Source organism: Periophthalmus magnuspinnatus, chromosome 8, assembly GCF_009829125.3.
Source record: "Periophthalmus magnuspinnatus isolate fPerMag1 chromosome 8, fPerMag1.2.pri, whole genome shotgun sequence".
In the NCBI taxonomy this organism is placed as follows: Eukaryota; Metazoa; Chordata; class Actinopteri; order Gobiiformes; family Gobiidae; genus Periophthalmus; species Periophthalmus magnuspinnatus.
Window position 1 is genome coordinate 14,334,918 of NC_047133.1, and position 26,078 is coordinate 14,360,995.

Below are 26,078 nucleotides of genomic sequence, written 5' to 3' on the forward strand. Positions count from 1 at the left end.
GCCCACTTCCCGTTCTACCCTCTCTCCCTCTCTCCCTCTCTCTGAGTGTCTGCTGTATAATTTATGGCGACCCTCAGAAAACATTCTTGTGAAGCCGGTGAAAAATCATTGCAAAGGGCTAGGGCCAGGAATCCCCAGCAGCAGCACCCTGAAAACGCATCGGACTGGCCTGTCTCGCCCCCTCGCATGTTGCGCAAAGTGGACTCGTAATAAATGAGAGTTTGAGTAGACCAGTCCTCCCCTCTTTCTCTTATTAGCGCTGCGAGGAGGACTATGGATGAGCCAGCCGTCTCTCGTGTAAATACAGTCAAGGCAGTTTACGCGCTGACACTACGCAGAGCGCCCGGGGAAACTTAAGGCTACTTACGTCGAGTGCGTGCTCTTATTTTAAACAGTGCATACTTTAAGACCACTGCGAAATGAATTAAACAAAATATAACTAAATGAATGGATAACACGGTATAATGACTACACTTAGTCTAAGTAAGGCATGAAGAAAGACGTAATCATAATGAACAAATAAGAATGACTGAGGGTTATAATTAATTAATACCTTAACCCTCCTGACCCTAACTCCTTTATTACGCAGTAACTAAATCTTAATTAATATCCTAACCCCAGCTCCTATAATTATAAGAGCTTGGTTGGTAAGAGAAAATCTGTTTGGTTCTTTGCAGATTTAGGGTGATTTAAAACTTGCACATTCGACGCATCAAAATTGGAGCTAAACCAGGACTAAACCCAAAACTAAGCCTGGATTAGACCGGGACTAAATCCAACACTAGACCTGGATTAGACCAGGACTAAACAAGGACTAGAACAGGACCAGACCAAATCCATATCAGGTCTAAAATGGTCTCAATTTAAGACCAGATAACAAGCAAGTATATTAGATGGTATTGCTCAACTATGAATTACGATGTAGATTATGAAATTGCAAAACCTAAAATGGACAAAATATGAGGAAATACTGTTGGGCGTGTTGGCATTTTGACCTAATTTTCCAATCTGTCTTTTTTCACTCTTAACTTTGCCTGTTTCAGTTACATTTGTTTTACAACTTTAAACAACCTGGATACTTTGCAAATGGCGTCTCCACCAATGTTTACTGGGAACCAAATGATCCACTATTATTATTCTTTTGTTCTAACTCCTTCATTACGCAGCTATTAAATCTTAATTAATACCCTAACCATAACTCGAAAATTAAGTATTAACAAAACTTGAATCACTCTTAACAACCTATTGATGAACTGTTTTCATATTGTGACTGAAGTGTCATTCTAATATTTTTATGAAGTGTAAAGGATCGATCTTTTAGGATAAATGAGTCTACCAGCGTATGGACACATATATCATTAATGTCCTATAGGACCTTCATAGGGTGCCATGTTACAGCCAGGCTTGACACGGAACTCGACTGTAATTCGTATTGTCTGCATTGTTGGCCTCATTTGGATAGGCACGGTTTTTACGCATGGGGGATGAGGCTTTGCTGGGAAACTTTCCATCTCCGCTCTATTATATTGCTCTATACTGAAATGGAAGCGCTTAAATGACAAACTGAAGCAATAAGAACCCGGTGCCATCCCTTGCGTCAACGTTACCAGTATATAGCATTGCTTTTCTCCGTGGCCGTTTTAGTTTCGAATGCAGAAATCTCTATGCATTTAAATCGAGTTTTTGCGAGACACGTGGCTTACTTTTTGATAGACTGAATTAGACTGAATATGCACCAGATTGATCCATTTCCAAAACATCAAAGTACAAATACAATCGTAGTAATAATGCAGAATAGTACATCAACGAATACAACATCAAAATAAAACCATGTAGCCTCTTGAGAAGTGTTTGGTTCTAATGTAGGTTTGGTTAGTCTTGGTTTAGTCATGGTCTAGTCCTGGTTTTGTCCTGGTCTAGTCCCAGTTTAGTCTCAATTTTTTATACAGTGATTGTGCACCCAAAAATATGTTAGAATCCGTCGTCACTTGCATTTTTTAAGTACTACTACTATTACTAATTACTACTACAACTTACCAACCAACTGTGTAAAAAAATAAAACAAACAAATAAATACATCTATTCATGTGGCTACTATATGATGGAAATTGCAATATGTTCCGTGTTTGTAAATAACGCGAGCATTCTCTTGGCGCTCAGTGCGTGCACCATAGGTCAAAAGTCAGGCCTGATACGAGCAACAAACAATTCAGAAGGACGCGCCTGGTGACGGGCCTTGGCTGTGCACGTCTCCCTTCCACCCTTCCTGTACGGATATTGCAAGGGGAGGGGAAATGCGCGCACACGTTCACTAAAAAACTACCCAAGGACGCGTGCCACAGATGCGTGCTCATCCATTTACTACTTGGCAAATGCTATCAGACACAGCTACAAGTCCCACTGCGTATATTCTTCATTGGAGTCATTTTTACGCACATGGAGGTCGTGCGTAAATGTGCCAAAAATGTGGCCTCTAGATCAATAGCAATAAAAGCGCTAAGACTGGAAATATGGCTTCACTTTACAAAATGATAGTGGTATATTTATCAGGAGATCCGCGGGGAGATACAACATATCAGTTTCACACAACATAAACATGGAATGGATCAGCTCATTTGGAAAACCACCATTGAATATCACATTTCAAAACAGAGGAGGCAGAAGGCAGTTTGGACATGCTTTGAGTTAGACGTCAGGGCAGTACAATATCCAGACACTTACTCCCAAACAATTTTAAAACGCACCATTTTAGCTCTCAAAAATACAACGCGACGATATAAACGTAATTTGAAAACGTCTCGATGGATGTACTTTGTCTAACTCCATCCCACACACAGACTCGTAAAGTATACACGAGCTAAGACGCGTCTGTCCACAGCTCCATGATACCCAGTGCGCCATTACGCATACGCACAGGCGACAGTAACGTACACACACACTCAACTCGGTGCGCCACAACAACAGCTTTCAGATCTCCGAAATGCACTGCGCTACACGCTGACTGAGTGACATGATAATTACACTGCTCCCTGCCCCTCCCCTCACAGACAGTCCTTAAACACCACTTACTGTTCTTATCGGTGCGGTCCAAGTCTCCCCAGACATTATGCGGAGCTCCCGGGCTAGAACCAGAGCCTCGCCGCGTACAAAAGCACAGTGTCCCGGGATAAGCTCTCCTCAGCCGTCCGCACACGTTCTCCCACCCTCTCTGCTTTACTGACCCCTTTAGGATCCCCGCGTAGCCGTTAAACCGTCACTTGCTTTCTAGAATGTGAAATATATAGTACATTGTCAACTCCCCAAAACCATAAAACTAAGTTTATGGACCCCACGTGACCAGAGGCGAGCCAGTGAGAGGTATCAGTCTGAGGCCAGGCCTGATCTTTACGATCCAACTTGGACATAAAAACTATCATCCGTTTGACATGTAAATGTCAAAGCCGTCTGCTTTTTATCGTTTGGCCCAAAGCAGAAGGGGCTTCTCTTTAAAAACATGTGCACACATACACAGACACGGAGCGGGCAGCAGGTAGAGCTCAGCGCTGGGAGGAGAGGTGCTGGCCCCGGGTTCAACCCGAAACAGACGGCGCAGAGAGGGAGCAAAAGCCGGTGAGTGGAAAAGTTCACTTGCTTGTTTACCAGCTGGAACAAGGTAACCTAATTTGTCCGGGAGTGGCATCCGTCAGGACGGAAAAGCCAGGCTGTTTAGAGAAAAGTGAGCAATTTGTCCAGAGCGCACACTTTGTTGTCCTGTCGCGTGGTCACGTGGACCTGGCCTGTGAGCAGTGCAGTGGTGAGCACGGAGTTCTTTTGGAGTTTGTGGCTCTTAGAGATGTGCTAACTCTGTGTATGTGGTGATGGGTTCAGGTTCACGCTCTGATCTTGAACATATGGAAAAGGCCTTGAGCGGAAGTTTGATTGGTGCATTTTGGAACTAGAAAGTTTCTTGCATTATGGCAATTTTGGTAAATGGTAAATAACTATCCAGTGATTCAACTATGTCAAGTTATAGCAAGATTTCTGTATATTTTCTTCATGATGGAAGTGTATCTTATGAGCTCTTTTAAAGTAAACCACTTATGGGGCACACAGTTTAAATTGCGCATGGGAAAGTAACGGGTTACTTCTGGATTTTAGATATTGTTTTGCACTGAGACCATTTTTCATGTAGTCGAGATATGAACATCTAATACAAATGTCATAAGGCTGGGGTTGCACCTTATCGGATTTCAAGTTGAATTGCGCGCCTCCAAAGGACAAGCAGAATGTGCACAAAATGGCGCAATTGTGAACGAGAGGAAAATTGAAACTTTTTGGATCATTTTGGTTTTGCCATTTTCATCCCACAACTACATAAGCTCCAGTCTCCCTTACGTCTATAGCAGAGTTGATTAGTTTGGCATTCGCTTGGCAGCTGGCGGCTCGTGCCATCCCTCTCCGCACATTTGCATATGAAGAGCTGGAATCCACATGCACAAGCACAATTACACCGATTTGTCTTAAACCGAAATGAACTCTCCAAATGCACTCAAACCTGAAGTTTTCAAAGCCTTTTACGCCTTTCCGGGAGGTTTTGCGGAGCCATTTGGGTACAGTTTGGCATTTAGACCACAACATCTGAAAAACTTTTGGTCGTCGCACAGTTTTATTATACTCCAAGATACAAACAAATACAAAAAGCTTATTGGCAGAGAGCTTACAGACCTTTGAGCCCGGTAGCCATTTTGTTTTGACGCACAGCCACACGCACACGTACACACATACACACTCCTGTACACCACACGTACACGTTTGTCATCGAGGGACACTGACTTCCATTCATTTCCTGGAGATTTGCGCTGACCACAACATGGCTAACCCTAGATGTAATGACCTGCGCGTAATATCGCTCCGCGTAAACAGATGGGTATCTAAAAAGCCACACGCACACGTAACCGCTGTCAATCACAGCTCCAAATAGCCACAATAGAAACGACCATACAGCGCATACTATTTACAACGTTTTGTAAATAAAATACTTACAATACCAATAATATAGCAATTGCACTTGATGCTATATATACACGGTTGGGCTTGGAGGACATGGAACTGTTACGCTGACTTCACTTCAAAAAGCAGCAGTTTTGAATGACATCAATACAGAAAAAAACGACAAACAAGACACGGGAATAACATATACGCACAATATTGGCGCTAAATAACTTATAACAATTTCATAATAAGAGCTCACATGCGGAAAAGCGCTGTCAAAGGCGAAACATCATACATAAACAACAAGTAGGTAGGTAGAAAGTTATAGGTAGTTTTAGTTTTTAGTTGTTTTTTTTTTCTTTTTTTTCTTTTTTTTTTGGAACAACTAGAACGACAAGAACATATACGACAACACTTTACGTTTTTGTACCACAGTTGAAATACGACAACACACATGCCAGGCGTCGAAAGTGCTGCTGTATACAGTCCATGAAGGAACATTTGGAATCTCCGCGCGCAAAAGTTCATATTCTTCATATTTTTTGTGAATGTGTCTTCAAGTTTCCCTTTCAACCTCCCTATATTTGTTCAGTCTGCCCAGAATTCTCTCTCCAAATGAAATGGACGGATGCTGTGTTGAGGGCTGTTTCTATATTTGCGTTTTTTTACGGTTGGAATGCACTGGCGCCGGTGGCTAGGCTCATGCTTTTCAGTTTGTTGTCCTTCTTCCATTTCATCCGTCGGTTTTGGAACCAGATCTTGATTTGGCGCTCCGTGAGACAGAGGGCGTGCGCTATCTCTATGCGCCGTCTCCGCGTCAGGTACCGGTTGAAGTGGAACTCCTTCTCCAGCTCGAGCGTCTGGTAGCGCGTGTAGGCCGTGCGCGCCCGCTTGCCGTCCGGTCCCGTCATATCTGGAGGATTGGAGTGGGTACAGATATAGTGAGTCACAGCTGCGCAACATGGCACTTTTACGCACAGATAAGTTATCTGCCTGATGTTGCAGTTAAGGGTGAATGACTTTAGCCGCAATTTCTCTTGACTATCAAAAAGCCCTTATCGTATGTATTATGTTCATTATTCATAAAACACGAACAAAACAAGTAGCACAAAAGGCTTATAGGGCGGTGCATTTGATAAGCCATACCCCATGATCTCAAATAATATTGGAAGTGAAAGTTGCATTTCTTGGGATTGGCCAATTGGAACCAACGCGTAATAAATCACGTGTATTATATGTATTATACATAATATTACCTTGCAATCTACTAGCACAAAAGGACTAGGGCAGTGAGATTAGTAAGCCAAAATCAACCTTCTTGTAACAGCAAATAATACTAGAAGTGGAAGGTACAGTTCTTAGAATTAGCCAAGTAGAATGCACATGTAAGAGATACTATATGTATGTTTGTTACTCATATTTTAATGAGTTACAGTCTAGTATGCAGCATAGTAGCACAAAAGGACTAGGGAGGTTAGGTTGGCAAGCCAAAACCAACACCCTTATAGTGTGAGAAGATATTGGAAATGAAAGTTACAGTTGTGAAGCTAGCCACTTAGAAAGTACGTGTAAAAGACAACAATATGACCTAATAATTGTTATATACAAAGGTGGTGCTATTCTAAGCCAAAATCAAGTCCCCTATAATGTCAAATAATATTGGGAAAAAAAGTTAGGGTTGTATAGCTAGCCGATTGAAATCCACGCGTAAAAGAGACCAATATGAGAGACCTAAAACATTTATAAGTGCAACATATTAACAGAGTTATATTAAACAGAATTAAACAGACTGGTGCGTGTCTGGATACACGCATTTTACTGTACGATTGTCTGTTTTTTTAATGTATGCTCACAAAATGCACGTGTCAAATAGTGAATAATAAAAATCAAAAGTTATGGCTCTACACTACCATTGTTAAAAAATAAATAAATAAAGAAACAGTTTAATGATAAATTATCTTAGAAAGTTATAATTTAGTACTTTACGCACACATATGACCAAAATGAACAACTCATCCAATCGAGCTGTTCTGTAAGCGCACAAAGGGATTCCAAACTATTTCCAAACCTATCATGAACAGTTGGCTACAGGTGTTACCGCTTTTCACCCGCGCCTGCGAACTCTGGCCACATCCATCCATGCGTCCTCCTAAGTGAACCAACGTGAGTAAAAGCGTCACCCAAAAAAGCGCACATGACTTTTATTCTCGCCTTTGTTGCTTTTATTTGTCACATTGGCTTTTTTTTCTTGCGGTCGCCCCCACCACCCTCCACCCCGTGCCCTCGGTTCCCCCGGCTCCCCTCCGCACTTTTATGGCCCCGTCCTCTGCTTCACCTCGCTAATAAAGTTCCCACACGTAATAAAGCTGCACTTTTCAAAGAGAGGCCGGCAGCTCTCCAAAGCCTTCGCCTTTTCTCGCTTTCTTCTCTTCGCACCCGGCTGTGTCTGCTCCTGCTCCCCCGCCCGTACGCTGCTCTGCCCGGGCTGCCCCTTCTCTCCCCGCTCCCCTCGTGACAGATTTATGACGCTTTGCAGGAATTTGCTAAAATAATAATGAACAATCGTAAAATGAGACAGGCTTCGTCTTTGGAGTTTTTGCGCACAGATTAAAGCCGATATTAACACGATGTCAGCTACTCAGCACCACGCTCCACTCGTCTTTATAAGCGTTTCGTGTATCATAAATTATCAAATATTAAAGTAAGTTTGCACTAAATAAAGGAGGCGTGTTTTCGCGGAAACGCGTCCAATGCTTAGGAACAAGGCTCCTTGCCTTTACGCACTTTACGCATGCAAATATTGAAATGTGTGTTTATGGTGAGTATAATAAGCGTCATAAATAAGAGCCCTACTGCCTCCTAACAGCCAGCTAATAAGAAGACAACATAGCAGCGCGTGTACCATGGCTTATGTGCAGTTTTCTCATCCAGGGGAATATCTGGGGAGAGTGCGCCTCGCTGCCCGCCGCTGGTGCTGACCCCGCCGGCCCTGCGTCATGTTTGTGCCCGCTCCTGCTGGAAGTGTGACCCGCATGTAGCTCCTCCACGTCCGGGGACCCGTCATCCAACTCGGTGAAGCGCTGCGACTTGCCCCCTCCAACACCACCGGCCCCAGAGGACAGGTTGGCCGAAACGAGACTGCCACTGCCGCTGCCCTCCTGCTTGGACGGAGAACCCTTATTGGTGTCCCCTCCTCCTCCACTGCTGCTGTTTCCCGGGGAAAGGAGTGAAGTATCCGCTAGGGAGCACGAGCTGGCCGCCTGTCTGTAGCCTCTTTCCGGAGAGCCAAAACCTCCTACCGCGCCCGCTCCGCCAAAGTGCGCCCCGGCTCCGCTGCTGCTGCTCCCGCTGGCGTTACCGGCGCTCACCCCTCCTCCTCCGCCGCCGCCTCCACCTCCTCCTCGGCTGGAGCCCACCGTCAGATCCATGCCATTGTAGCCGTAGCCGTAAGAGCCGCCCGTCGCATGGTGCATCGTGGCCGGGGTAGAGTCCCTGTACGTCCCGCCGTTCATCGCGCCGCCGCCGCTGGTTCCATAATTTAGGAGTTGATAGTCGGGGCCATTTGGGTATCGCCCCGAGAACGAGTTTACAAAGTACGAGCTCATTTAGGTTGTTTTAGAGAGTTGCAGCCTTAACAGTTGCGTATTAAGGGCCGCTTGATTTGTTATATTTCTCTTGGTCGTTATAACGCGGGTACTTTCAACGATTTATGACGTATTAGTGAATTATGGCGTTGCACTGTAGTTCGTTTTTAGCTATGTATGCCGCCCGTCCAAATATGGGGGTGGGGTGGTGAGCGCGATGGGGGAGGAGAGGGTGAGGAGAGAGAGAGACAGAGAGAGAGAGAGAGATGCACAAACCGCGCGGGGAGGGGAGGGAGGAGGGTGCCAGGAGCGGTCACGTGCTTTTGTTGACCAGTCGTAAATTCTAGCCGGATGACTTCGGAGAGGTAATTCATGCTCTGGGGTTTCTAATGATGGGAGGGCGGGCGCACGGAGGGGAGAGAAGGCGGGGGAAAGAAGCCTGACTCTCGGCTCCTGTTGCTCCAGAGGTGTCCGGGGTGAGCTCCGAGCGCCACCTACTGCTGAGATAATTTATTGCAGGCGGGTGAGACGCGGGTTAACCGGTCCCTCCTCCTCCCTCCTCCTCCTCCTCCTCCTCCCGTGCGTCCGTGCGTCATCTCCCCGGCCTGCGCGCTGACCTTTTGGTGAGGGTGGAAATGAGGAAGCGGTCAAACACACGAAGCAAAGCGTTTAAAAGAGTTGTTAAATTACAGTGTGTGTTTATGAGCTCAAGTTACTAAATGAGTAGTAAATGAGTCCAAACTCAAAAAACAAACTAATATGTGTATTAGTTAGTTTGTATCTTAATCAAATAGCGTCTATCAAATAAATAAGCACAATAATAATAATAATAATAATAATAATAATAATAATAATAATAATAATAATACATTTGTGTCGACCAAAAATTCATATGATTAAAAATAAACAAGCTTATCTTATTTTTGACTTTTCTTTTTTTTTCTTTTTTTTTTCTTTCTTTTTTTTTCTTTTTTTTTTTTTTTTACTTTAAGGAAATATGAGTTTGAAATTATACGTGTGTTTCATTTCGAAATAATGACCCTAATAGTTGGTAATATGGTAACATAACAAGGCTAAATCCCAGCTGTGACAGATAGCCAATGTATCAATGCTAACTTCAAAATAACATCTGATAAATATTACGTATTGCTCCGTAGTTTCATACATCATTTATTTAAAAATATGGTAGCCTTGAGGACTGATACGCATCTAAAAGCGTTTGACTGTGGAGTTGTGGCTTGGATCCATTAGAAGACAAACTGCTAAGAGGCCTGGGCTACATTAACTAAACTAATGAACCAAAGCCACGTAACCTGCGCCTGCGAACTGTTATACCCACCACGAAGACTATCAATAACACTGTTTTCAGAAAGTAAATGAAAATTAATTGATTTGTCTTAAATTTTGTGAGGTTCTTTTGAATATTCCCAATCGAGTGTATGTCACCGTAGTCCATTTGCGCGATTCAAAAATACGTTGGACTTCGTGCCACTTTTTGTTTCACATGAATACCTCCAGTAATCACAGAGATATTCACCATAAACCAGATCTGAACATCTGCGTTTTGACTCTGAAGACGCAAATTCTAGTCCTTAACAAAAACTGTAACTCCCCCCCTACTTGAATACGCCAAAACTTCACGTGATTCAGTCTGCTGGCCCCTGCTCCATGCGCTCCCACCACGCACAAGAGGAATGCCTTAACCCGATCTCCACCACTCCTCACGGAACGACCCACTGATTTATGATTTGTTGATTCCCGACTTGGGGGATGCATTACAGCCTGGGTGCCTACTGTTTGCCGTGGGCCCCAACACGCAATCAGCGGCGCATGTTTCACCGGAGCCCGGACAGAAGCTGGGAAGGCACCGCGGTACAAAAGGCTACGCTGAAAGCCAATGAAAAATTCCACATTGGCGTGTAAAATGATACGGGTGAATGCGCCATAGCCATGGTTCTTTCTCTCCCCGGGAGGTTTTGACCTTGGATGTGCCCGGGAATGAGCTCCAGCGCCGGGCGGGCTGTTGAGTGTCACCAACGGAAGCCGACAGTTGGAATGGAGAGCAGATATCCCACAATGGGCAGGGACTCGACATGGGGCCAAGAGGAAGCCATGTTTTTAGACTGGCTGCATTGCAAAAATAATGTGTACAATCTGTCCTATATAGATTTAGAAAAGTAATCTTGTTTTGGAAAGTTATATCTATTTGACTTAGGATTTGTTTCAACATTTTAGATTTTGAGTTGTGGAAGTGTCAGATTTGTGTTATAGAAGCCTACAGATGCAATATTCATTACTAAAGGTGCACTATGTAACTTTTACAGTTGGAGGTTTGCCACTTGCTTGTCTCCACGAAGATGTTATTGCTTTGCCAATAATGTCCCACAGTATGGCATTAAACCTATCTATTCAATTCAATGTTTTTATTACTGAAATACTGAGGGTTGCCTTTCCAAAGATCTGACCGGTAACTTGGCCTAGGGGTGTCACTTGCTTGTCTTCATGGAGATACGTTTAATGCCAGACTGTCGGACATTCCAAGGCAAAGCAATAACATCTCCATGGTGACAAACAAGTAGCTGACTCTTCACTAGAAAATAGTTATATAGTACCTGTACCTTTAAGGGTCCACCTCCTGCTATTTCCACAGACATGTTTTTACTTAACTTAAAAAGTTACACAGTTTGGTATGAAATGTACATAATGGATACAAGTAGGACATGTTACAGCTCAGATCTGAGAGCTGAACCCACTCATAATTCCAAGAAGTATAGAAATACAAATGCAGTATTTGTTATGAAAGTTTAATAGGTAACTTCTCCTACTGGGGGTTCGCCACTTGTTTCTCTTCATGGAGATTGTATTTCTTTGCCTATAATGTTCTACAACATTGCATTTAACTTTTCCATCTTGCAGTTACTAAATAAAAGAATGTGTTTTTAATGCTGAAAAAATATCTTGAAAAACATAACGGACCTGTAACTTGGCGTAGTGGCGTCACTTGGTTGTCTTCATGGAGACATATTTGTTTAATGTTATACTGTGGAACACTGTGTGAACTGTGTTTCTGGTGTTTAAAATGTTACATTTTATGGCAGCAAATGATATGAGCAGGCCAAATTACAGCTCAGATCTCTGGACAGGCTACCCTACTTACAGTTAGAATGTATGTTTTTTCTAGGTATTTTAAGCAGTAAACACCATAACTGTGGAACGAACCAAGCAAAGCAATAACATCTCCATGGAGACAAACAGGTGGCACACCCTCCACTAGAAAAGTTATATAGTGTGTCTTTAAGAACATCAACAGTGTCATGTCTTTCAATCAGGCAGAATTATGAACATATTTGGTAAGGAGTGTTCACATCATATTCAGGTATTTTATTATTTTTATAAGAACTAGTTTATCACAGTGTATTCAACTTTTACAGTATTATATTATAGTAACATGTTGCATTATCCAACCACAACATCTGCAGATTAAAAAGGCCCATATTAAGGTATTTTCTAATCTGTGTTATAATGTTGTTTCCTCATCAAAAACATACTTGGGGTTTTGTTTTATTTAATTCAAACATGTTTTACTCACAAACTCTGCATATTTAGGCTATGGTCTTCACTCAAACAGAAAGCACTCTGTTCCACCTTGTGATGTCATGTGGTGATACAGGAAGTGCTAAACTACTGTTAAACTCCAAACACCTCAGTAAAATCATTTGGATCATTTCAGCCTTGGAATTGCGACTTAACTGCTTCATGACATCACAAGGTGGAACGGTGCATTTTGAGCTTTGGAGGAGTAGGCTTCCCAATAACGCAGGACTCAGTGTGTGAATGAAACAAAACACAACTCCAGATATGTTTTTTGATGAGGTAAAAACATTCTAACACGGTTTATAGAGTTTATAAGAGTCAATAGCGACCTGCCCTCTTAAACAGAAACAAAACAAACTGTAAGACTAAACGTTGTGATGTCAAAACATACAATATATATCAAATCTTATATTTACACTTTTCGCCAAAAAATACTTAACTGTGGTAAGATGGATTTTCTGGTTTTGGCAGGACCAGTTTGGACAGGCGCAGACAGGCGGTGGCAGTGACCCAGTTGGCAGGGCCTTCTCTAAGCGCTCCCTTGTTAAAAATAGATTTCCACCATGAGACGGAGCAGTGGGGCTGTTCAGTCTGACCCAAAGCTCGTTTATATCCCGGGTATTTCTCTCAGTGAGCTACAGTTGTTTTATTTGGTTCAGGAACACATAAGACATCATATCCTTCCATATCCCAATCCTCTACTATTCTTCTCCATGTGTGTCAGATGCCCTCCCATCCTTCTATATTTATGCTAGTCAGATGCCCTACCATTATCTTACATGTTTGTGTCAGATGCCCTCCCACTCTCCTGTATCTCTGTAGTGTTACACTGGGATAGCGGCAGGTCAAATGTCTTTAGTTAATCTGCAGATGTTGTGTTGTCATTGGATAAATATGTGGTGAAAACACTCAATGATAACAAAGATTTCTGTCCCCATCTAAGATCATTCTACAGCCTACACAAAATCACTAGACGTTGGTGTAAAAGCAATGTATAACAATTTAATATTTCAGACTTTTTTTTTTTTTTTTATCCATGATCTAAAGAAATCTATAAATATAAATACTGAGCTTACAGGAAAACTACAGGAAATGTACTATTCAAAGATTCAAACTAAATAAAAATAGTAAATCCCATATATTGTGTTCTAAATTCTGAAAAACATTACTTTTTTGTGAATTATATAGTATTAATGCACCTCAAAACATATTTAACATTAATTTTGTCAGTTTCATTGCTGAGGTTATTGCATTTTTATGTAAACCTTTTACACAAAGAGGAAAATGTCTGCAGTATAGTTATAATCTATAATAGACATGGCTCATTATGTTATCATTTTAAATCTCAATATTAAAAAGAACAAAACAAGCCTGCTCACGTCTGCATTAGAAAACTGCAGTGGCAAATGGCAACTGATCTCAGTGTAAACGTTATCACAACAAAGAGTCGGCACCTCCGATGGTCAGCTGCAGATCACACTAGTGAACAGCTGATTTGGCCCAAAATGAACACACAATGCTGACAAATCCTGCACTTATCACCGAATAAGAAAATGAAATTAGAGAATGACGTAAGTAGAGAGCAGTTGGTGTATGTCAGTGGAAAATGGGGTTTGATCAGCAAAATGACGTCATGAAAATAAGTGATTAAAGATTGTTCAAACATGCACAAATCACTCAAAATACAACTTCAGAGGGTACATGCTGAGACGAAACAACTATAACATGATTAAAAGCTCTAGAAAGTCGATTTAGCATAATAGATCTCCTTTAAATGTTTCACAGTACAAACAAACTTGTGCATTCGTTGGTTTCTGGGTGTTTATATTGATCAAAATACTTTTTAAAAACATGCATTCTCAGTGTGAGCGGTGCCACTTCACCACAGATCTGACCAGTCTCCTGCTTGTCCATATGGAAATAGATACATTTAAAACCATACTGTATAACATCGCCATGGAGACAAACAGGTTGCATACCCTCAACCAGAAAAGTTACATGGTGCACCTTTAAACTCCACACACCTTAATCGGACACATTCTTATAATATTAGTGCTTAAATCTGTTGGTGTCATGTTGAAAGAAGCTGTGCTGTTTTAGCCAAAAGTGCTCCTTTCCTCATTATTGCCAGCAGAGAGCATCACACCACTAATCCAATCGTTCAGATGGAAAGTGAACCAACGTGTACTAAAGAAAAGCAAAACAGCAGCATAACATCACATAAAAAGTCCATGTGACAGCTTGGACTCATTTCACCAAAATAAAGTTACCATCATTATATTTAAGGTATTACTACACATCTTGTCTAGTTTTGTCTGTTTTTAATTTTGATAATGTTTTTCATTTTACTTCCTGGTTGGACACGGACAGCAGATGTGACATATGTAGAGATAATTCCATATCTGTTACCTAGCAACCAGAATGTAAAAAAGGGCCAAAATGTATCAAAATTACACAAAAGTTATGCTTGGACTAATAAAAAGAAAATGATGGGTCTAATCTGTCAGTAAAATTAAAAAAAAGTTGCAAAATTCCTAAATTGTCCCTGCATTTTGGATGGAGATTTCTGTGTTGATGACATAGGTCGAAGTATTCCGTTGTTTTTCCACTACTTCCTGTATTTTTGTACTTTTCTTTATAGCTTTTTTACTCACAAACTGCCACTTAACTGATGTAAAACTATAATAAATATTTAGCACAAGTACTATTCCATTAAACCAAATCAGAATTAGAAAAAAAAACATGAAAACCTGTCATATGGAAGCTTGAAAACAGTAAGAAAATACACCCATTCTTCTCCTGAGCCTGCTCTAGTATCAAGCTGTGAACATCTGCCGTAGAACATGGACCTTTTGGACTTGCACGAAAACTATCTTCATGAAGAGAAATGCTTTCACCAGCCAACTTTTCCACTGCTGAAAATATGTAGCGTTCTTACAAAGTAGTGTATTGGGAAAAACATCCAAACTGATACAAAACGGGAAGGATTTAAGGCTGAAAACGTGGACAGCACTAAAACTAAAACAATATCAAAAAGACTAGACTAACATACAAATCAAGACCTTAAAGTGGAACTAAACACTAAATAAACTACCTTAAAAAACAATTTTACTGCAAACTAGGTAAATTTGCAACTATCTGGCCAAAAAATTAGTGTGTGCTGCCTCTAGTGGCCACTGCGATTTTGTACTATGTGACATCATGCATGACTGCCCTGAGGTTTCTGGTTACAAACATGTCTACAGGGGCGGAGTTTGAAGTGTGGATACCTGTTGGACCAATCACGCTGTTTCTTATACCTAGACCCCGCCCCTCCTCCCCCCTCAGAGGTTCTTTAGTCCTCCAGGTACTTCTCAAGTTACCATCTGCATTTGTAATGTGGTTGCGTGTGGAAGGCGTTTTTAGGTGTTTTGTCCTACTTTAAATACTTACCCGTGTATAGATATTTCACATTTTCTAACTATGATGTATGTGATTTCAGTTCATAGAAACATTTTGCCTTGTTGCCTGGTGCACTGTAGCGTCAGAGCTGATCCTGACTGGGCAAATGGCAATAATGAATGTAATTGCTAACAGTTTAAAAATCTGATGGGTAATTACTTCCTTTTAATATTATGAACACGTTCTATGTTTAAACAAATCACATAGTAGTTAATGCGCAATTCATCAAAACAGTTACCCAAAATGTGCCACAATTACTGTCCCTTTTAATTGCCATAAACTGTATTACTGTTTATAGTCCCATCCTTAATCTCATGTGCAGGATTAGGGAAATTTTTCACACCAAGTACCACCTAATGGTATGACTCAGCTCAGATCTAAATCCAGACTATATGAGACTCAAAATGGGGCCAAGCATGGTTTAATATAAGACAAAACGTGTAAAATGCGATTAAAGCATGGATAAGGTTATAAATAAATAAATAAATAAATAAATAAATAAATAAATAAATAAATAAATAAATAAATAAATAAATAAATAAATAAATAAATAAATAAATAAATAAATAAATAAATAAATAAATAAATAAATAAATAAATAAATAAATAATGTAGTGAGGCAGTATGAACAGCCAAAGGATCAGAATGAAGGTGACTATTTTAACTTTAAAAACACAGAGGAACATAACCCATGGACTAGACCAGTGCATAGAGCATTGAAACAGTTACAAGCACTTGAGAATGAAAAAACACTATTTCAGGCGTACACAAATATAACATGATGAAAAACAATTAAACGACATGGAAGACTTTGCTTAATGTTAAAACTAAAATCAGTTCTCAACCAGGACTAGTTTGAACCCCAAACCCCAAGACCGCCTTGAACCATGAGAAGAAGCCTGTTCATCTTATTGTGGAAGTTGCTGTGGATTGTCATCGGGGTTGTATTATTTTGCATGGGGCTGCCGATCGCGGTAGGAAATCTTGATTACAAAGCCACTTTAAAGCCTCCCAGAGAATCGTGCGGTGTTGACACATGGTGCACATGAACACAGAACTTTTTACATAAATCAACCTATCACATTTTAGCTGTTCTCGGATCTTCCATTAAAACGAGTGGGATTCTCACTTAACCGGAAGTCGCCACAAAGAAATCACGGTTTAGTAGCATTTAGAGGTAATCAATACAACCCTTAACAATCTGTGAACGGCAGAACTAGTTCATTTTAAACAGTTTGCAGTGGTCCAAAGTTATTCCTCACTTACCTTATGAGTTCAGAGCATCCTGATTATTCACCTCAATGAGTTTAGAAGCACTTTTCACAACTTTTATTGACCAGATCTGTGACGGTAACACCAATTAGCAGACTAAATGCTTTATAATTAGATGCAGACTGTACACAGCTGATTTATTTTGACCTCAAGAGCTAGTTGTACAATAAATCTGTACTGGGGCAAGTCAAATTTGGCCAAATACATGGGAGAAAATCAGCTACAGACTCTTTAATGAAATATTTTATTTAGCCAACAATAAACCAGTTCTAAACCAAAACTAGAACCCAAACCTGCTGAAGACCACAAGACGAAGAATATATAACACATTTTGACAACTACTTCTCAACACTGATGCTAGAACTCGTCAAAGCACTTAAATACAAGAGTGAGAATGTCCAATCCCACGCAGCTGATACAGTTGGAGAGTGGGGAGTGGTGAGGAGCAGTGGGGAGTGTATCGAACCAGGACTACACAACTATAGGTCATTCTTGAACATGTTTAACACACAACATCTGCAGCGCTTATGCTCTGTCATACGTGTAAAGAGAGAGAGGGAAGAAAAGGTAGAGAGGTAGTGAAGGATGGGCAGAAAGAGGGAGAGAAAGATTATGCATTAACTTTTGAGTAGTATAAATGATATGCATGTATATTTTTTGCACTGGGTATCAGTCTTAAAGGTCCTGTATCGTTTTTTTTTTCCATGTATTTAACCAAATTTTAGTCTTGTCCCACTGTAGATATATAATGTACGAGCAGCTCTTGATCTGCTGTGTACTGTTAAAAAGCATTTTGTCGTCGGATAATCGGTTAGTGCACATGAGCATGTTATGTGTTAGATTTAGTGTGATGGCAAAAGTCCACACTGGTCTCGGAAATTTGTGATAAGAGCTATAAACTCATCATGGTGAATAATTAGGATGTTCAGAATCCATAATGTAAGTGAGGAATAACTTTGGACCACTACAAACTGTCTAAAATTGGCTAGTTCTGTTTTTCACATAGTAAAAATCTGCTACAGTGCCTTTAAACGTCCCACGTAGCCCCATATTTATTTTAGTTTGACTGTTGCATTATGGGCTAGTTGTAAAAAAGAGTTACACAGAGCCAATCGACCATGGACTTCATTGGTTTCTAAAATACTAGTACCCGCATTGGCCATGAAAAAAACAATATTGGTCAATCTCTACTCACTAAGTCACTGAGAGATCATTTATTTTAAACTGAAATTCAGCGAGTATCTGTTATCGTGCTGACTCGAGCTGTAGTTTTCTGACAACATTTGACTGTATTGGGATTGTAACCATGTTTGTAATACAGTTAGTTGGTCAAAAACAACGTACATGGAGTTGTTTTGTTTGAGACATTGTGAACAGCTTTCAGTATCGGTATTTGTTATGTAATCAAGTGTAACTCCTGTGTGTTTTGGAATATTGTCACCTGATACATGTAACTAAAAGCAGTGTTGCCAGAAGAGGGCGCAGACACTGATCCGATCTCCCCAGGTGAATTGGCTTTTCAACATTACTTTAATTTGCAACTTGGAATGCAAAGATATTTCCAGTTTAGTATCCATGCTTTGCTTTTGTTTGTGTTGTGAAGTTTGGGGAATTCCATGGTTAAGCTCATCTATTTCTGCAGTTTGATTATGACCTGAATCAAATTGCCAAACTTGCCTTATCCGGTTACATTATACTCAGTTGATTGCCGAGGGTATTCCCCACCAAAAGTTGCCAGGTTGAACTTGCGTCACCATTTCTCTATATACGACTACTATTACAAAATCTATCCGCATATATTGTAGTCTTGGCTTTAAATTGCTTTAACGGGCCCGTATGCCACTCAGGAACTATAACGATGCAGCATAATGAATCTAGAATATGAAAAATACAACAATAACAGGATACAGGAGCTCTATTTCGCCATTAAATTAACAAATCAACGCGTAACAGCCAGGTGTTGGGCAAAATTACGTATCAGTTTCCAAATGAGGGACAAACGCATATACGGCATATCTGTATAGGATCGTTTCAATGCAAATTACGTCGCTGTGAACGTCTCCACCTCTCTCCACACAAATGCCTACGTTATAATGTCATCAACTGTTAATATTAACGTGACCAGAAATCCAAACGCGCGAAGTGAAATAGAATAGAATATTTGGAACGTTTACGCAAATCCAAATATCGCGTTATTCTTGTGAGCAGTTTCCCAGCATATGAAAAATGAATTTAAAAGCCACGCGGGTTAATTACCAGGCATGAGCCCCTCCATCAGAACTAATCAGATCAGCTTTGCATATAATAAGCATCGGGTGCATTAGCGCGCGCCTCGTGTCCATAATGTTGTTCCTATCACCGCGCGTAAAGTGGCTGCTCTGTGGAGGAAATCGAACACGCGGTCACTCAGGGGACACGGAGAGTTCAAAAGGTCACGGCGCATTGTCCACTTTGTCTGGGCTCGAGTGTGCGCGAGCGTGTGAGAGTGGTGGGGCTGCGGTGACGTGTCTGGACGACTGGAGGATAGGTCAACTTTCTCCGCCTTGGATCCCCCCGCCTCGGCTTCGGATCATCAATTAGCCCGCGAAGTCGAGGCGCGCTCCCGGTTGGACCTAGGCTCGTGCGCCCGTGAGGCTCAATATAGCTCGAGTTCATGGATTCACCTCGCGAGTCGTAAATATGCACGTGCGTAATGTTGCACACGTTACGAGGGGAAGAGGTTTATGATACTTTGAGAGGTTGTTAAAATAGTCAGTAAATCAAGGTATGCACGCGTCTTTATACTTCCAAGGAATTCAGCGGTGCTTTTGGAGTTTAGTCTTAATCTGTGACTATAACCAAAAGTCTGCAATAGGAATGACTTTGGTTAATACATTTAGCTTAATCTAATCAGACTAAAACTACAATATTTTCCTTAAAAGTAGACCTATACTCTGTTCAGTATTATTATGTATACCAAAAACTGAATAATTTGGTTATATAAATGAAAACAAGTTGATGAATTTAACATCTAATGAGACCAAACTTAAAAATACATAAAAATAATGAAGATGTTCAGTCTTAAAGTGTATACGAAATTCCAAAAGTCTACAAAAACTTAAATTAACTTAAATTATCTGGTTGTAAATTGATACAAATTACTACATTTAGCTTAATCTAGTGAGGCTAAGACTATTCAACATTCTCTTTCCTTAAAAGTTGGCCAGCGTAAAGATAATCAGTAATTTCAGTCTTAATATGTAGGCTAGGATAGTTCAAAAAGTCGACACAAACTTGAAATAATATGGTTAAATAAGTTGAGTTAATGCATTTAGCTTAATCAGAATCAGAATGCAATCAGGCTAAAAACTATTCAACAAACTAGTTCCTCAAAATGATATAACGATAATAAACATTGTGCTGTAATACTTAATCTGCATACAATATTTAAAAAGTGAACAGTGAAATTGTTTGGTTATACAAGTTAATGCCAGTTAATGCATGTATCTTAATCTAATCAGGCTAAAACTATATTCAACAATGTATTTTTCGTGAAAAATAATCACTATTTCCAGTTTTAATCTGTTAGTATACGTTATTACAAGAAGTGTACAAAACAGGTGAAATCATTGGGTATATAAATTAGTACAAGTTGATGCATTCATCTTAATCTAATCAGGCTAAAACTATTCAATAATCTTTTTTCTTGAAAGTACGTAAAGGTAATCAATATTTTCAGTCTTAGTCTGTATATCATAATCTAAAAGTCTACAAAACGTGAAATGATTGTTTAGCTAAGTTAATGCATGAATCAAATCAGGATAAAACTATTAAACAATCTTCTTAGTTTAATAAATTAATCTTAATCAAATCTGAAAACTATCAATTTCTTCAAAAGTATATAGAGATAATAAATATATTCAGCAAAAAAAAACTTAAATAAGACGTGCATTATGTTTTAACTCCAGTTTTCAATAACATTTGGGATAACTTAATCCTGCCACGTAACTCATCCAATACATTAAACATTATAATATGGACAAAGCACATACACTCCATAATAACGTCTTTACCAGCATTAAATTGTTGTTTTACGTCTAATGCTCGACTTTTATGTGAACTCACTTGTTTAAAGACGTGATTTAGACGCGATATGTAAACGCGTAAAGGTGTAGCTCGTAAATCACCAAATAAAGACCGTCTTTCCCAACCCACACATATGGAATTACTGCGATCACTGCGCGCTCCTGGCGATCCCTATGCGCGACAATATGGTAACTTTCAATTTATGGTGCGTATAGACTTAGCAAGTTTGAAAACCATACATTTTCAGTTAATAACTTATAATTATCGCAACAGTTACTAGTTCCTACATTTCATATTTTTGCGCAGTATCCAAATTGGCGTGACCAAGAAAAAATATACATTTACACAAACACATAATACCATTGGTGACTTTCTCGAATCTCAGAAAGTAATTTGCATAAACATATTTCTGGAACAAGAAACTGATGATTAAAACCAAGTTAAAAATCAAGCACATAAATTAGACGGAACCCAGAGCTATGGTACAGTGCTTTACAGTTTATTGAACACTTGTCATAGGTAGTATACGTTGTACTGGACAGAAACACTAATCTAAACGAACAATGTAAAAATCTTTTTTTTTAAATACACAAGTCCTGAACGCTTTTAGGTAGTTTTACTTTGGGGGGAGACGCACGTTCGTCCTTGGCCCAATGACATCAACGCACCTCACAACGTGGCCGCGCGCGCTTTGATCTCAACACAATTCTAATATTTACAGAAAACAAACAGGAATTTCCCAAATATTTTTTTCTTTTTTCAACAAGTGCGGACAACAAGTACTAATACGACTAAGTTAAGGAATGCGTCATTATTTGCTTCTTAAAACAAGTGTCGGAAGGGGCTGGGTAATGGCTTTTAACACACTTGTCCCAATTCTAATTCTAATCGCGTGCGTCTCTCCTCTCCTCTCAGCAGTCACGTGGCTCATCCCGGGAGTGCTATAGTTACTGTGTTATTACTGGATCATAGACCACACACGGAGAGAGATAGGGCGGATACAGTACATTGCGTGGAACGTGGTGGTAGATCCTCGTGGTTTTCAACGGAGTCGCGTAAAACTCCCCAAAAAAGTTAACACGGATGTCTTTGCACCCTTGTCACTTAACGTCCGTGAGTCCGTACGTGTCCCTCCGCGGTTCTCACTCCGACCGTTTCTCCTCCAGCTCATCTCCATCCGCGTTGGAAGAAGACGAGTTGATCAGTTTGTTTTCCTTCTTCCACTTCATCCGTCGGTTTTGGAACCAGATCTTGATTTGGCGCTCCGTGAGGCAGAGGGCGTGCGCTATCTCGATGCGCCGTCTTCGCGTCAGGTACCGGTTGAAGTGGAACTCCTTCTCCAGCTCAAGCGTCTGGTAGCGCGTGTACGTCTGGCGCCCGCGCCTCCCCGGGCTGCCGAAGGTCCCTAAGGAGGAGCGCAGATAGGGTTACACGTCTCACGGACGCGTACAGAATGGCACACACATAGGACAAATGATCAACATGCGCTATACTGAAAACGCACTTAGACATATCCATGTGTATGGATTCTTTACAGGAAAGCCATAAAATTAGTGTAAATTAAAAACATTTTCATATGTTGAGGTCGTCAGTAATAACTTCTAAAGTATTGATGATTTGTTTTCTATCAGAACAGTGCGCGTAAAATGGTTTTAGCAGTGCGTACAATACATGACACATTTGTTTTTCAAGGTATATTATAGATGTGTTTTGTTGGACAGAAACCACTTATTGAGTTAAGGTGATTTAAATGTAAGTTATTATTAATAATTGTGTTGTTATAATTTTCTATAGGCTATTTTACGCACTATACTCACCAACAATGAACACAATTTGTCCATGTTGGCGTTTGTGTTTGGTGTCTGATTTACGCAGCAAGAAAACACAAAGGAATCACCAATACAAAACCGTTACACAGTTTGGTAGAAAAGTACAGCTTTTACGCACGAATCCGCTCATAAATCATAAATGCACAGAGCGCACACAAAGGCATCACAAAACACACTTGAAGGAATAAAGCTGTCTGCGCTGATTTGCCTTTGATTTAAGCGTTCCTGTGCGTCCTGGTAAGTTTGGAGCAACTTTACGCACCGGTTTTATTTTAATATTGTGCGTGACCAAAGCGAATTAACAACAACACTTTGATTAAACGTTGTGATAGTTTTAAGACCACACATTAAAAGATAAGGTTAATATTGTCTGAATACCACCATTGAGCTGTGCACAAAGTGTCGCCTTGTTCCACTTTTTCTTATAACTGGATAATAAGAAGAATATGACTGAGCGTCCTGGTGATATTTCAGAAGGTTTTCCCCAGGTGCTGTGGATCAGCTTCCCCCCTCTCTGCGCTCTGATGCCCGCTTACAGTACTTTGGCCCCCGGTGGTAAACAAATCGCGGTGTTGTCACTCTGTCAGCTCCACATTGTGTATTGATCTGGAGGAGAGCTGGATGGAAACCACAGCTTTTTTGAGTGCATAAATAAAGAGCGAGCCAAAGCGGATTATGGAGGAGCATGGGGTTGTGCGCGCCTGTGCCCAGATCCATCTCCGGGGCCTTTCTTCCTCTGATATGTCCCTCAGATATGTGTGCTCTCCGGGCTGCTGTTCCCACCTCATCTGTCACCGCGCGGTGTGCTCCGGGCTCTGGGCTACAGTAGTCCGCGGCCACCATTACTCAGCGCACAGCTCCTTCTCTGTTAAACATCAACATAAAGCCGCAGTGTTCCTCGCTGGGCTGTGTCTGTGGAGCTCATTCTTCACTGAGAAAGTGCTCTGATGTGCGCACTATCTAATCTGTGAGGGGTTAACAGATAACCGCCCCAAGTTTACAAGGAGAGTCGTGTTATTCGCGTGTGTCCCTTAAGAATCACTAAAGGTTCACTCAGTGACAGAGCGCGGTCAGGAGCGTCCTTATCAGCTTCCTATCTGCTCCGTGTTTTCTGCAAACACTGTCTGACAGGCTCTTCCTCTGCGGTCAGCGGGTCACGTACAGTAAGAGCGAAACAGGAGCTGAGCCAAACAAACGCGCTTTATGGCGCTCCATAAAGCAGCGCACATGACACGGCCGCAAACGGGGCCATAAACGGCCCCACGGAGCGGCGGACACAGGAAACACACGTCACTTTTATGAGCGGATCATAAAATATGCAAAAAGCAGGAAGAGCCTTACCGTTACACGCGTTCATGCGCTGCATCCAGGGGTAGATGGGGGCTGACGCCGACGGCTTCTCATCTAGCTCTCCGAACAGCCCTTTGGCGCTGAGCCCCGCGCACTCCACTTTCCGGTGCACCCCGTCCTGCAGCAGCTGCTCCTCCAAGCTGCACGGCTCCTTGTCCCGGTAGAAACCACACGCCGCTGCCGCCGCTGCCGCTGTGGCATAGTCACAGGCGGAGGCTCCACTCGCGCCTCCGACCCCAACAGCTGCCCCCGCCGCCCGGTGTCCTGCGTATGCACCGTTCTGCTGGTAGTACGGAGACGCGGCGTACGGCTTGTCCTGGCTGGTTCCATACGCCACAGCCGCCCCGGGGTAATGCCGGAGCGGGTCTGCCGCGTAGCCGGAGGAGTAGAGCGGAATCTGACCCAGGAACGACTCCGCGGCAGCTGCCTGGCCTCCCCCGCCCGTCCCCGGCAGAGACACCGGGAACGAGGAGTTGACAAAATAGGAACTCATGGAGAAGTGGAGAGAGGAGAGGGGACAGGAGGGCACGGGACACAACCAGAGCTCCCACAGAAGAAGAAGAAGGAGGAGGAGGAGTGTTAGGCTAACTGCTAACGGCTAACGTCTCCTCCCGTGCTCGTGCCCCTGCCGCACTTATGATTTGTTGTGTTTTATAGCCGCCAGTCCGACTGCGCTGCTATCACTTAGTTTATCTCAGATCGGAGCAGCAGAGGGGGCAGGGTGGCGGAGTGCCAGTGTGGGACAGGAGAGAGAGCGGGGCGCGCGTGCATGTGTGCGTGTGTGCGCGCGTGCGCGCGTGTGAGAGGCGGGGGGCATGTGAGAGGCACACACCAGCTGACCCTGCGCTGACCAATGAGAGCGCCCCGTGCCTGGCATTCGTTTTCTCCTTTTCCTTTCGCTGCGAGAGGAGGAAGAGGAGGAAGAGGAGGGGGTTTCCAGACCCCCCTCCTGTCTATTTTCCTTCGTCTCTCCTCTACCCTGTACCTCTTTCTAATTCTCATCCAATCTCTTTTCTAATCTCCTCCGGTTGGAGAGATTGGGCTCCTGAGCGCGCCTTAAGTGATTCTGGCTCCGTCTGTTCGGACCATAACAAGCCGCGGCGCGTTCACGCTCCAGAGCGCTCCCGCCCGTAGGGGCTGTGCCGCTGCGCGGCGAGAGGCGAGCGGATAATAAAGCATATTCCCGGTCCCGCTTTGCAGATAAAGCAAGCGCATTAAAATGAGTTTGGAGAGCGTAAATCAAGCACGGGCGCGCGCAGCATTCATGTGTGTTGGTGTCTGGAGCGCGTGGGGAGGGGAGCAGAAACACAGCATCATGTGGATGGTAATGGAGGTGTGTGAGCGTTTGGTTGTGTGGTAATAAACAGGCACCAGACTGTGCGCTTTTACGCACAGACCGTGCCACTCCGGCACACACTGCATTCACTTTTACTCCTCTTTATTCTATTAAAGAAGTAGGCTAATGGCACAGTGTCAGGTGATATGGAGTAATGAATTGCTAACGCTGTCCAGGTGAGCGTGCTCGTGCTCGTGCTTGTGTATAAACAGCACAGACTCGTGTGAAGTATGATTGTGTCCGCGTGTGACACTGATTAGGCTCCGGAAAGAAATAAAGAAAGACTCAAGTCCTTCTGCTGTTGGCGCTGATTACAGCCTGACGCACGACGCACGAAGCAGAACCTGTGTGTGTGTGTGTGTGCGTGTGCACGTGTGGCCTGCGTGCCCAAACACTGCGCAGACGGAAGGATTAGCTTTATACTGTGTATTTATCATCCACAACGTGCAGAATCACACATGTATGGAAATACGGCTCACGAGTGCACACTATTACACGCCATTTCTATTTGTACTACTCTGAAAAGACAAAATCTGTCACAACTTACTGAAAAGAGGAAACATTCTTTAAGACTGTTGTGAAATGAACTTACCATAATTCATGATTACATTCATGCAAAGTTAAGAAATGTATCAT

At 42.0% G+C, this 26,078-nt stretch overlaps 2 protein-coding genes across 2 annotated transcripts; both read right to left on the reverse strand.

Moving 5' to 3' along the window:
* Positions 1-4,586: 4,586 nt before the first annotated feature.
* On the reverse strand, positions 4,587-8,754 carry LOC117375228 (homeobox protein Hox-B5a). The gene is made up of 2 exons (XM_033971502.2): positions 7,874-8,754; positions 4,587-5,884 (listed from the first exon to the last, which is right to left on the reverse strand). Exons 1-2 carry the CDS (start codon positions 8,574-8,576, stop codon positions 5,637-5,639), a joined length of 951 nt encoding a protein of 316 aa, XP_033827393.1. The 5' UTR covers positions 8,577-8,754; the 3' UTR covers positions 4,587-5,636.
* Positions 8,755-21,547: 12,793 nt separating this feature from the next.
* Positions 21,548-25,287, reverse strand: LOC117375444 (homeobox protein Hox-B6a-like). Its single transcript, XM_033971738.2, has 2 exons — positions 24,098-25,287; positions 21,548-22,332 (listed from the first exon to the last, which is right to left on the reverse strand). Exons 1-2 carry the CDS (start codon positions 24,597-24,599, stop codon positions 22,070-22,072), a joined length of 765 nt encoding a protein of 254 aa, XP_033827629.1. The 5' UTR covers positions 24,600-25,287; the 3' UTR covers positions 21,548-22,069.
* Between the last annotated feature and the right edge of the window lie 791 nt (positions 25,288-26,078).